Source organism: Onychomys torridus, chromosome 21, assembly GCF_903995425.1.
Source record: "Onychomys torridus chromosome 21, mOncTor1.1, whole genome shotgun sequence".
NCBI classification, from domain to species: Eukaryota; Metazoa; Chordata; class Mammalia; order Rodentia; family Cricetidae; genus Onychomys; species Onychomys torridus.
In genome coordinates, this window is record NC_050463.1 from 41509707 (window position 1) to 41522759 (window position 13053).

The 13053-nt window shown below is 38.6% G+C and overlaps 1 protein-coding gene across 1 annotated transcript in view; it reads left to right on the plus strand.

The window, feature by feature from the left end:
* Positions 1–13053, plus strand: part of Smc6 (structural maintenance of chromosomes 6) — a 60536-nt gene that overhangs the window by 39621 nt on the left and 7862 nt on the right. Inside the window, exons 22-24 of the mRNA XM_036170645.1 lie at positions 1884–2029; positions 3870–3995; positions 8486–8591. Coding sequence (XP_036026538.1) covers positions 1884–2029; positions 3870–3995; positions 8486–8591 — 378 coding nt within the window. The remainder of the gene's footprint in view (positions 1–1883; positions 2030–3869; positions 3996–8485; positions 8592–13053) is intronic.

A 13053-nucleotide genomic window follows, 5' to 3' on the forward strand; every position in this document is an offset into this window, starting at 1 on the left:
GTCTGTCTCTGTCTCTCTCTGTCTCTCTGTCTCTCTGTCTCTCTCTCTCTCTGCACATTGTCCAGTTGTGGGTGTCTATTCCCATTTGCTGCAGGAGGAAGCTTTTCTGATGATGGCTGAGCAAGGCGTTGATCTATGAATATAGCAGAATGTTGTTAGGAGTCATTTTATTGCTGTATTCCTTTAGCATAACAATAGTATTTGATTTTTCCCTTAGGACCATGTCCTATCTAGTCTCAGGTGCTTGGCCACTGGGCAGTGCAGAGTGTGGGTTCCATCTCGTGGAGTGGGCCTTAATTCCAATCATACTGATTAATTAGGTTCCACTTTTGTGCCACCATTTTACTGGTGTATCTTTTGTGAAGGTCACTATTGTAGATTGAAGGGTCTGTAGTGTTTATGTTGGTGCTTACCTTTCTCCTCTGATAGTATGCAGAGTGCCTTCCAGTACCATGAGCACTAGTTAGTTGTGGTGAAGATGAAGACTCTGGGTAGATACCCATTAGACTTTTCCATGTTTGGTGATTTTTTTTTTTTAAAGATACTGCCTTCAGCAGTAGGTCCTTACCATCAGTTTGTGGAGAGCAGCCAATAACCTTGGCAGTAGCCTGGGTTTGGAGGTTTCCAAGGGGCCCCTTGGGCCAGCAGTTTGATTCGATGTAACCCATTGCTGGAATTAGAGGTTTCATTTGGTGGCAAGCAGTGTCTAGCTGGGGCTTGTCTCCCCTGTTACTTAGTGATTCCATTTAGGTGTTTTCATAAATGTCTATATTTTAAGAAGTGTCTCTTGGATGAACTGTAAAGTACTAGGCTTCCATAGGAGGTTTCCATCCATGTTTCCTTTCGAGTACTTCTTGTCCCCTCTTCTCCCTCATCTCTCTCTCCTTGACTTACTGTACATACTCTTGGCTTCCCTCCTTCCTCCCACTTTGCTATGTTGTCTTTCCCACGTCCTTCCTAAGAGCCTTTTCTTCAGTACCATGTCTCTAGAAAAAAAATTGACTTGATTTTCTGTTTCCTACAGAGAGACGAGTGCTTCTGTGAATTGGCAGGGGAGACTTAGTGTCCCCCAGAATGTGAGGACTTAACTAGACCAGGTTGTCTGTCGTTGTGTGTCAGCAGCTGAGAAAGTGGCTCTCTCAATTGAGGGCATGCCACCACTTAATGTCAGGACTGTGCCTCTGCATCACTGCGGGGTGTGCTGGCTGTGCCTATTCACAGCTGAGCAGCTCCTGTTTTTAGGAAGAAAATTGAAGACAGTCTTGCAGCCAGAAGAGGTGGACTCCATCTTTGCTTTATGTCATAAGGAAAATGAGTGGAACTCTCAATCTGTTTCCATATATGTTCCAAACATAATACAGCACATTATGGTGTAAAATAGATATTATATGAGAAAATACTTAGCATTTTTTCATTGTCTATAAACAAGATGGTCTATTTGTGTCTTCCATCCCTCTGTTCCTCAGAGTACATCCTAAAGAATACATTTCTAATGACACTTAAGAAGTTTATTTCTTCAACATAAAACATGGATAAAAACATGATTAATGTGGGTTGGCGAGCTGGCTGAGCAGCTAAGAGCATACATATGATTCTTCCATAGGACCTGAATGATGTCTAGTGTTCTCATCTGCTTGTAACTCCAGCCCCAGGGGGATCCAACATCTCTGGCCTCCACAGACATCTATACTTACACACACACACACACACACACACACACACACACATACACACACACAATGAAATATAATAAATCTTAAAAAAACACTGATAGTAAACACATGTCTTAAATTTAAGTTCATTTTACTTTGCATATTTTGGCAGAATTAGTATAATGAATTATAACAAAGAAGATTTTTTAAGATCTAAATATCTTTTCTTAGGAGAAAATGTCACAAGCAAGACAGATCTGCCCAGAACGGATAGAAGTAAAAAAATCTGCATCAATTCTAGACAAAGAAATTAATCGATTAAGACAGAAAATACAGGCAGAACATGCTAGTCATGGAGATCGGGAAGAAATAATGAAGTAAGTGGTCATTAATTTTCTACGGTGTATTATCCATAGATGTTATTAAGACAGAATCACTTTAGATGTAAATTTAACTTGGATGAAGGGTTACTATCAGTATGTAATTGTACTAAGTAGTCTGTTAGATGGGCATTATTAACAATGAACAACTCCCTTATTACTAAATTACGGAAGGACATTTTAACACAAACGCAATCTGTGTTGTAAGGAAACTTCACTAGTGATCAAGAACCACAGTCAGGAGAGTTAGAAGAAGCCTTTCCGTGTGCATGAAAACAGATGCAGTGAGGTTAGTCACTGACAGTCTAGGTCGTTGAGGTCTGTGTAAAGGGTAGTCTTACATTACTGATAAGAAGGAAGGCTTTAAGAGAATTAGAGGATATGGTTTGGCTATTGTCTACTACCAAGACTGGCCAATCATGGAATCTTCTTTAGCCTTCATTTCCCCCTTTATATAGAGTACATTTAGGATAACTTAGGGTTTGTTAGGAACATCAAATGAAAGAATCTATAGCAAACAGAATCTAGAGGAAACCTAGCATATAGTTGTTAAAACTCTTGAAAAGTCTTTCATCAATATGAATCAAAATGCTTTATGGAATATTTGTTGCAATTTTAAATGAGTCACTACTTTTATATTGTAACCTAGTCTAAAGTGAGAAAATACTATACCAAGCTCCTTATATAGGTATTTTTTTAATGTAATGTTAACACTAGTATGCAGTGCAGAAGAAAGGTTAAAGAATAGTAAAATTATAGCTTTCCTACAAACCCCTTTTCTGTGTTACAAAAGACTGAGAAGGGTTCAGTAAGATATCTCAACAAGTAAAGGTACCTGCTGCCAAGCTTGGTGGCATGAGTTCAATCCCTGGGGCCCATATCATGTAAGGAGGGAACTGAAAACATAGATTATCCACTAATCTCCACATGTGCTGTGGTGTACATGCAGATATACACAATAAATAATTAATTTTAAAAGCAAGATTGAGAAAGTAAGTGATCTCAGCTTTATTTTCAAAACAATGGGAAGCAGGGATCAGACTATTAAGAAGTTTCTGGAGGCAGTACATCATACTTGAAAAAGTTTATAAACTTCATTACTTGGCTGTAGATGCCACTCAGTAGTATTATACTTGCTGTCGTACCCAAGGCTCGGGGTTTGGGTCTCTGTACTGCAATTATGTATATGTGTGAATGAGTTGGTGAGGGAGAGTGACTCGGTATAGCATTCTTGATGTGCAGTCACAGTGTCTTGAATTTAGATTTCCTGTACTTTTGTAAACCTGGTAGGGGGTGGCTATCTGTAACCCAGCACCTGGGCCAGGTGGGTCTCCAGTGGGCCAGCCATCTAGATAAACAGGTAAGCTTCAGATTTAGTGAGAGGACCTTTTTTGAGAGCCATGCCTGCCTGCCTTCCTTCGCTGATCTCTCTTGGGTAATTAAGATGGAGGCGTTCAGTACTGAGTTTGTAGCCCATTGTTCCCTTGTTGACATCTGTTACTAAGGAAACCTTCTGGTGTGACTCTTTTAGTTTGAGAAAGTCTCAGTTTACTAGTGTTTTCTGAGATGGGTCACCCCTGAGCCTTACCTGGCTACTTAGGCACATTCTTTTTCAATCTTACTGCATTTTCTAAGGCTTGGGTTTTATTCTTCCCCTTCACGGTTGCACTGTCTCTCTCCTGAAGCATTCGTTCTTTGTGGGGATGTACTTTGATAGAAATTCATGGATTCAGCTGTTCTTAAGCCCTCTCAATACTACTTTCCCTTCTCTCCAGGAAAATGTATTTGAGACTTGTACATTTGTATTTATTCACTGAACATTTTATTCACAAAATAGGCAGTACCAGGAAGCAAGAGAAACCTATCTTGATCTGGATAATAAAGTAAGGACTTTAAGAAGGTTCATTAAGTTACTAGAAGAAATAATGACTCATAGGTACAAAACATATCAACAGTTTAGAAGGTAAGTTCATTTTAAAGGTATATATCTCTTTTTATATGCTTTCACATTATTCTATATGAATAATAAAATCCTTAGATCTTTCCTCAGTCCAGCTGTATGAGATCCTGTGGGTACATGATCCACATTTAGAGTCTGTAGTTGAATTAGAATGCTGATTTGAAAGGATCTTAACAGCAAACTCACCCAGCTTTTCTACTGTTAGGTAGCCTTTACTAGATAGCTCTCAGACACTGTTTATTGCTTAGTAAGTCATTTGAGTGGGAACTTAGTGGTACTGAAGCAATTGATTTTACTCTTGGACATTGTATGTTACTAAGGGAGATTGGAAGGGCCTTTTAAGACAGTATCTCAATTACTTTACCATGATTTAGCTCCATGATTACAAACCTTTGTTTTATTTACTGCACTATCCAGTATTTATAAGTATGCTTGAAATGTAGCTGGTGCTTGATATACATTGGTTGAATAAATAAATAATCAAGGAGACAAGCTATTAATAACATACCTGTGGTGTTTTGAAAAGAAAATGCCCCTCAAAAGAAGTGGCACTATTAGATGTGTGGCTTTGTTGGAATAGGTGTGGCCTTGTTGGAGGGAGTGTGTCACTATGGAATATGTTATTGTGGGCTTTGAGGTCTCATATGTGCTCAAGCTACACCTAGTGCTCAGACCACTTCCTCTTGCTGTGAGTCAAGATGTTAAGAACTCTCAGCACCGTCTCTAGCACTGTGTCTGCCTGTATGCTGCCTTGCTACCCTGCCACGATGATAATGGGCTAAACCTCTGAATTGTAAGCAAACCACCACAATTAAATGTTTTCCTTTATAAGAGATGCCATGGTCATGGTGTCTCTTCACAGCAGTAGAAACCCGAACTAGGACAATACTCAAAGATGCACGGTTTCTCAGTAAATAGATCCCCCACTTACACTACAAGAAGCAGAAAAACAAATTGGAAAACAATGATAGGGGATATAACTCTTAATATCCTGATTCCTGAGCAGCTGTAGTTCTTCTGTTTGCCTCTTTTCCCCATACAGTCCCTCAGTAATGCTTTTTACTTGTCTTTATATCCCAACTTCTACAATTGTTGTTTGTTTATAGTGCGTGCGTGCGTGCGTGCATGTATGTGTGTGTGTGTGTGTGTGTGTGTGTGTGTGTGTGTATGTGTAGGTAGGAGGCCTAAGGTTGATAACACATGTGTTTCCCTAAACCGCCCCGCCACCCACCCAAGTTTATTCAATTTCCAGACAGCATCTCTTGCTGAACCTGAAACTCCTCCTCAGTTTGGCTGTGTTTCCTAGTTAATGAGCTTGGGGGAATCTGCCTCACCCCCAGTGGCTGGGGTTACAGGAGCATGAGGCTATGTGGATTTTTATATGGTTTCTATAGGTCTAATCTGAGATCTTCACACTACAGTGGGCACTTCAGCAGCGGAGCCATCATCTTCCTAGCCCTGAAGTTCTCTAATTTAAAGCAATAGAAAGAAATGAAAATATACCTGGCTGTTGTATAAATGGAGAAATTCAGAGGTGGCCTTAAGGTTTTTATGTTTATTTATTTGGACTGTATGCTGTAGCGTAGCAGTGGAGATGAGGACAGTTAACAAGAGTCAGTTTTTCCCTTTCACCCCATGTCAGGATTGAACTCATGAGTCAGGGTCACTCACGTTGCTGGTCAGTAGGTAAGGTTTTAAAGGTAAAGGGTTCCATCCTAGTCTTGGACTATAGTAAACTTTGAAATGCATGTTTGTAGTTGTTGAATGTTTAAAATAAGGTGTTTATATGGACAGTTTAATTGTGCTCATTTGTGGGGTACAGTGTGACATTTCAGTACATGTCCATAGGTAGATAGTATGCCAAGATCAAATCAGGGTAATTGGCACAGCCCTGGTACATCCTCTGCAGTTCTTCTGTTACAGCCCTCTGCCCTCCAGACCTTTTTCCACCCTCAAATGCTGGGTTGCATGTTAAGTGTATACTTGCTCTAGTCTTTGAGTAGTAATTTGGAGGGTATTTGTAGGACTCATCAGTTCATTTGTTTCCCATTTTCAGAGACCATTTTGACTAGACCTTCCTTTGCTACTTGGTATCCAGACTGAAAATACTTATTTCATATATTTTGTCTGGGTTTTGAAGAGTTTAAGAAAAATCAAATGCTACCTATTTATTTATCTATCTATCTATTTATTTATTTATTTTTCTAGATTTTAAATTAAAAATAAAATGAATTTAACCTTCTGTTATGTACACGTTCTCCAGATGTAGTGTAGTTTGTTTCTCTGTTGTTCAATGGGAACTAGCATTTAAATAGTCTCTGTCAAGTACTGCTTTCTTGGTGTATGTCTGAGTTCATTTTCCTGTTGCTGTGGTAAGCACTCTGAGAAAAGCAACTTCAAGAGAGGAGGGGTTTGTCTCTGCTCACAGTTGAAGGTAGAGTTCGCCAAGGCAGTAGAGTGAAGTATGAAATGTGTGCTGTTCTGCTCCCTTCTTACATTGTTCAGGATCCTGTGCCCACGCAATGGTCCTACCTGCTTTTAGGCTGGCCTTAACTGCCCAATAAAGATAATCCACCACAGGCATGCTCAGGCCCATTTCCCACGTTATTCTGGGTTGTCACCTGGACAACGCTAACCATTGTAGTGTATTACCTTAATAGAGACTTCTAACACTGACGTGTTTTTCTATATTGTTTACTCAGTTGTGGGATGAGAACAGAAATGACCAACTTGTTAGAATCATTTTCTCTCTACTCTTTAACCTTCTTATTTTCAGACAGTTTATGATAGAAGTCCTGTGAATGGAAGCAGCCAATACATTGGAGTATTGAAGGATATTAAGAGAGAGTTCTGGAATACTAATTACCAGTGCTGAGGCAGCAAAAGAGACTAAGAAAACCCAGGTTTCTTTGTCTTTTAGTATGGAGAGTTAATGTAGTTTAGGACAGGAAACAGTGAGGAAGAAGTCATGGTTGTGTGAAGGAAATCAAGCTTCAACTAATTAAGGGAGTAGAGATGATAAGAAAAATTGCCATTTTTCTCTTACCCAGACCTTATTTTCTAACTACTTTGCTCTCATTAAAAGTAACCAGGTTCTCGTGGAAAGAAAGAGCTGATAGCAAATCTGTGTAAGTCTCTTGTTACAGCTCACACCCCAGCCCTAGCCACCCCCTCAAAGTGATGACAGCTTAAAGGGCTTCCATTGCCAGGATCTGGGCAGTCTGACAATCACGGCAACTCCCTCCCGATAAAGAGAAAGGTAGATAAATAAAGAATTGACGGCTGGGGCGTAGCTCAGTCAGTATAGTTCTTGCTGTATAAGCATGAGGACCTGAGTTTGAACCCCTGTTTTGTGCCCCATATAAAAGCTAGGCACGGAGGAGTCAAGCACAGTAATACATGTTTATAATTTTGTTACTGGAGAGGTGGAAATAGGAGGATCTCTGGGGCTCACTAGTAAAACAGCTAGCTAAGTAGGCAAGCCCCAGAGCAACAAGAGACTCTCAGAAATAAGGTGGACAGAGCTGGAGAGATGGTTCAGCAGCTAAGATACTGGTTCCTCTTCTGGGGTTCAAGTTCCAACACCCACATAGCAGCTTATAACCATCTCCAACTCTAGTCATGGAGTATCCATTGCCTTCTGGCCTCTGTGGACACTGCATGTATGTCGTGCACAGACAAACATACAGGCAAAACACATAAACACAAAAGTCTAAAAACATGCATACAAGAAAACCAAGGTGGATAGCACCAAAGAATTAGAGATGAGGTTGTTCTCTGGTATATGCACATGTGCATACACACAAAAATGGGAAAGGGGATTAAGGCAGCAGCAGTTTTCTTACAGTATAGTCCAGTGTCATCTGACAACAGAGAAGAAATGCTTGCACTTACATTGTACCAGCAAGGGATAAAGCATTATTATCCTTACCTTTTTTCCATTATGAAGTTGGGGAAACAGGCAGATAAATGAGATGAATATTTACCTCAGTGTCTCTAAAGCTTAATTTTTTTAAGGACGAGATTTGTTTTTTTATGCCTGAGAGTAATAATGCCTTGAATAAATTATTTGGGTGACTAACACATTCATATGGACTGGCTGTCATAATGGGGTATATTAAATGTGGAATGATACCTTTATGCGTTTTATAAATATTGGTATAAAAGTATATGAACTTAAAATCCAGGATACAGCCGGGCAGTGGTGGCACACGCCTTTAATCCCAGCACTCGGGAGGCAGAGGCAGGCGGATCTCTGTGAGTTCGAGGCCAGCCTGGTCTACAAAGCGAGTTCCAGGAAAGGTGCAAAGCTACACAGAGAAACCCTGTCCAGGATACAAATGAATATTAAAAACATGGGGAAAATCCTCTTAAATCCATCTGTTAATAGAGATGTCCAAGCTGCTGTCCAAGCATTGGTATAGTTGTCTTTGCTTAATCCATGTTGAACATGCAGTTCTATATTACAATGTGCCAAATTATTTTATTTAAAGGTGTTTGACATTGCGATGCAAACTATACTTTGACAACTTACTATCTCAGCGGGCTTACTGTGGGAAAATGAATTTCGACCACAAGAATGAAACTCTGAGTATCTCAGTGAGTATCTTGACGGCCTCTTTGTCATAGTTGTTTCTTTTCTTTTGAGGGACTGGTGGTCAACCTGTCCTGTTACCTTTAGAAAACAGGACCTTCCTTCTAAGTGAAAGGTCATCTTTGCTAGTGTGTTTAACAGTAAGTTGACCTTAATGTAAAGCTAGTAGCTTAGTTTTGTTTTTTTCCAGTCACATTGTTTTCTTAGGATGCTAAGTACGGTTTTATTTTCAGTCTTAACAAGTGTTCATCTTGTCTGTCCATTCATGTTTTAAGTTTTTGTACATTATCATGTAGGACATTATAGAAAATCCATTGTCTGTAGTCTCACTGTGGGAAACCAAGAAGTATCTGCTGTATTCACCTTCGTAGATTCTATGGTTGTGGAAATGTGCACAAAGCATGTGTTGTGGGAATATGGATTAACAATTATATAGGAAGATATAAAATAACTACCCACTTTAAATAGTAACTGCTGCTCTTGTTATCATAATTTTATCCTTCTATCCTAATATTCACAGAAAAATATTTGATATTTGGGATGCCCTCGTCATTTAGAACCTCTGCATTTTAACCGAATTAGGAAGTTAGTTTTGCCTTTTCTTTGTTTAAATTTCCACTGGTAAATTATGTTCACCATCTCTCTACCCACCCTTTATTTTTGAGATCCAGTTATTTACAGATACAGATTTAAAAGTACTGAGAGGAATTAGGCCTGTGGTCGGGAGGGTAGTATGTCATGATAACCCATTGTTTTTGCTGCAAAAGTACAAGAAATCCAAGGAAATTACAAAAATTCTATTTTTAAAGACATTGGAAAGCTGTGGAAGCGACTAGATGAATTGAAATTCCAAGAAGTGGGAGAGCCTGTCCCAAGTAAGCTAACATTGCTGGATGTTTTCTTTCCTGGAGGCATTTGCTGATCTCAGAATTTTGGTGGTTATGAGGGCACTGACAAGACAGCAGGGCTTGTGAAATATTAGGCACATGACTAGTATTTCAGTTCATTCTTGAGGGCTGGAGTTGTGCATGGCTATCCAAAGGCACCAATTTCTAAGACTGCAAATCCATTCCAGGCCAGCTTTCTCCCAGATGAACTGAACTGTCAGTCAGCCTTAGGATATATACATCCTAGTCAAATGGAAACTTGCTCCACCTTGGTGGGCTGTTGTGCTGACTAGATTATCTGTTCTCACACAAAACATCAAGCATAAAGTAAAAAGATTTGGGTCTCTACCCTACAGTTAGTAACCAAGCAGGTTGTTCATGTTCACCATTTACTCATTAGTATACCAGTGACTCTAGCCAAAAATCAAGGAATAAAAGATAGGGATGATAAAGGAAGTCAAATTCCTTATATTTATAATTAACAGGGTCATCTGTGCAGAAAATCTGATGAAATCTACAAAACAAACAACTAAAAAGTTAAATGCATCTAGCAGAGTTACATAACCACATTAAAAAGTGAATTGTATTTTTATATATTAGCAACATGATCAAAACCTGAAAATTTAAAATACCATTTATAACAGCACTAAGATATAAAATACATAGAAATCTGACACAAAGTGCCTAAGATCGGTACTCTGAAAAACCAAAAGAAGTAGTGAGAAATTAATGAAGAACTAAATGAGAAATCTATTGTTGTCAAGGCTCAAGAGATTCAGCAGGGTCTGGGGACATGTCCCATTCAGTAAAGTGTTTATTGTGCAAACGTTAGGACTTGAGTTTAGATCTCCAGCATTGCATAAAACTCTACACACTAATCCCAGAGCTTGATAGGTGGAGACAAGCCAATTCACAGGGCTCCTGGCCAGCTAGTCTAGCTGAATCAGTGAGCTCCAAGTTCAATAAGAGAGTCTGTCTCAAAAAAATAAAGGTGACAGTGATTGAGGAAAACACATATGCACACACATATAAGCATGTATATGTACAACACATACATATAATTCGACATGTCAATTTTAATACTTAAATTGACCTATACACTCAACACCATTTGTATCAAAATAGCCACATTTTTGTAGAAATTGATAAGCTGGTTCTAAAATGTATATGGAAATTAAAAAGATCTAAAATAGTTATAACTTTGAAAAGAAAGAATAATATTTGAAAATTTCCATTAACTGAAGGCTAAAGTCATAGACAGTAAGGTTCTGTTACATCAGTGATTCTCAACCTTCCTGATGCTGTGGCCCTTCAATACAGTTCCTCATGTTGTGGTGACCCCCAACCATAAAATTCTTTTCATTGCTACTTCATAACTCTAATTTTGCTGCTGTGTGAATAGTAATATAAATCTGTTTCCAGGGGTCTTAGACGAACCCTGTAGGGTTGTTTGAGGCCTCCCAAGGATTGAGACACAGAACCATCCAGATAACATGGAACCCAAGTGGAGATTACCAAGGAGCATGAGGGACTTAACGGAACGATGGAGGTGTTCTTTCTTCTGAATTTCAGTGTCATACATGAACATATTTGCTAAAGCTTAATTAAATCACGCATTTTAAATATGTACAATTTGCTGGATCTTATTAAAAGTGAAAAGGTTTTGTTAGATTATTTGAGATTTCATGCCACAGTGTCAGTATGGAGGCCCAAGGACAACTTGAAGGAGTTTATTCTTTGCTTCTACTGTGCAAGTTCCTAAGACTAAAACTCAGATGCTCAGGTGTGGCCCCAAGCACCCTAACCTGATAAACCACCCTGCTTGCTGGCCCTGTTGATTTTTGTTTTTTGTTTTTCTTTTTACCTCAAAAAGCTGTAAAAATTACCAGAGAAATAAGGCTTGGAAATTGACTGATATTAAAAGGAAAAGCAAGACTAGAACCAAACTCATGATGATAGTTACAAGAGATAGTAGACTAGTGTCTTACCACAAGTGACATATGTCATGAAATAAAAGTTAGTTATAGCAAAGTACAGTTTCAGTACAGATTTGTAATCCACACAAATGTAGTTAGTTAGTACTTGATATGAAGAACTCATTGATTGGCTTAGCTTAATAGCCCACTGAATGTAGCTAAAGATAAATTTAATTGAGTTCATGTAAGTCAGAAAGAAATATCTTGTGTGAGTAACATAAAAACAAAACAGAAAACTGAAGAGACAGGAAGGATACAATTAGCTGGTTTTGTGAGGACAGAATTGGAGTTCCACTAAAAACAAAAGAATAGAATAATGGTCAGGACCAAAATACTTAAAGGGTCAAGAGCATTGAACTTATCCTGTTCTGAGAGTCTCTCACATTTCAGGAAGTGCTCTTAATTCTAATAAACCAAGAAGACCTCAGGGTTACACTGAGATCGCTAGAACAGTCACTGCAAAGAATGTCAAGTGAATGCACATTAAAGACCAAGTAAAACGCTAGAAAAAGCAACTACTTAGTGAGAAGCCAGGTATGTCTAGTCACCTTGGGAATGCATTGGCAGGAGGATTAACACAATTAGAGGCCACTCCAGGCTACAGAGTGAGACCCAAAATAATCAAGAGAGAGGACAACAAAGAACATAGGGGGAAACACAAATTAGTGAGAGGTAAAACTTAGTTACCAGTAATTACATTAACCTTTGTGGACCAAGAAGGTGTATTAAAAGTAAAGATTGCCTTGTATGTATAGAATACTAACATAAGGACAAGGAGGATCCAAAGTGAAATCATGGAGCAAAGGTATGTCATGCAGATAGACAAGAAAGCTTACACATGGCTGCTAACAACAAAATCAGGTGTACACAGGCTCAAGGCCAAAAGTTCACTTTAAAAATATTTGAATTTGTATATTCAGAAAAATTGAGAGAACTAAAAGGCAAAATAAGAGTTAAATATAGGTGGAAAATTTTGAACTCTCAGTAATTAATGGAAAAGTCAGATTAAAAGTCAGTAAAGTAATACAAGCCTTACTGTATTTACCAAATTGACCCAGTAGCATAACTGTAGAACCCTGTGGTAGATTATAATTTCTATGAATTGTCTATGGAACATTTACCAGCATAAACCATTTTCTTGTCCTCAGCTAAAAATCTCAGTAAGTTTCAAAGAATTAAAGTTACACAAAATATATTTCAAAATTAAATGAAATTAAATACCTAAAAATTCCCTAATTTATAAAATTATATGGATTAAGGAAATGATTAAGGAATCATAATAAATTACATGGAAACTAGAAGATAATAACACTTCAGAAAGGAACTTTCAGTGCTATGTATTTAAGGAGGAAAGAGAGATCCACCATTAGTGGTTTATCTCAGGAAGCTAGAAGACAATTAGGGATTCAGACATGGAGATCTCCTAAAACTGTGAGAGCAGAAGATGAGAGGAGAAGCCAGTGTCCAGACAGTGGAGCATGCAGAGCAGACTGAACACATGGCTCACTCATCTAGACAGAGACACTGCTATAAACCTATGAGTGAAGGGCGATCATTTCATGAATTATACTGGATTCAAATTATTGGCTGCCCTTTGGTAAAAC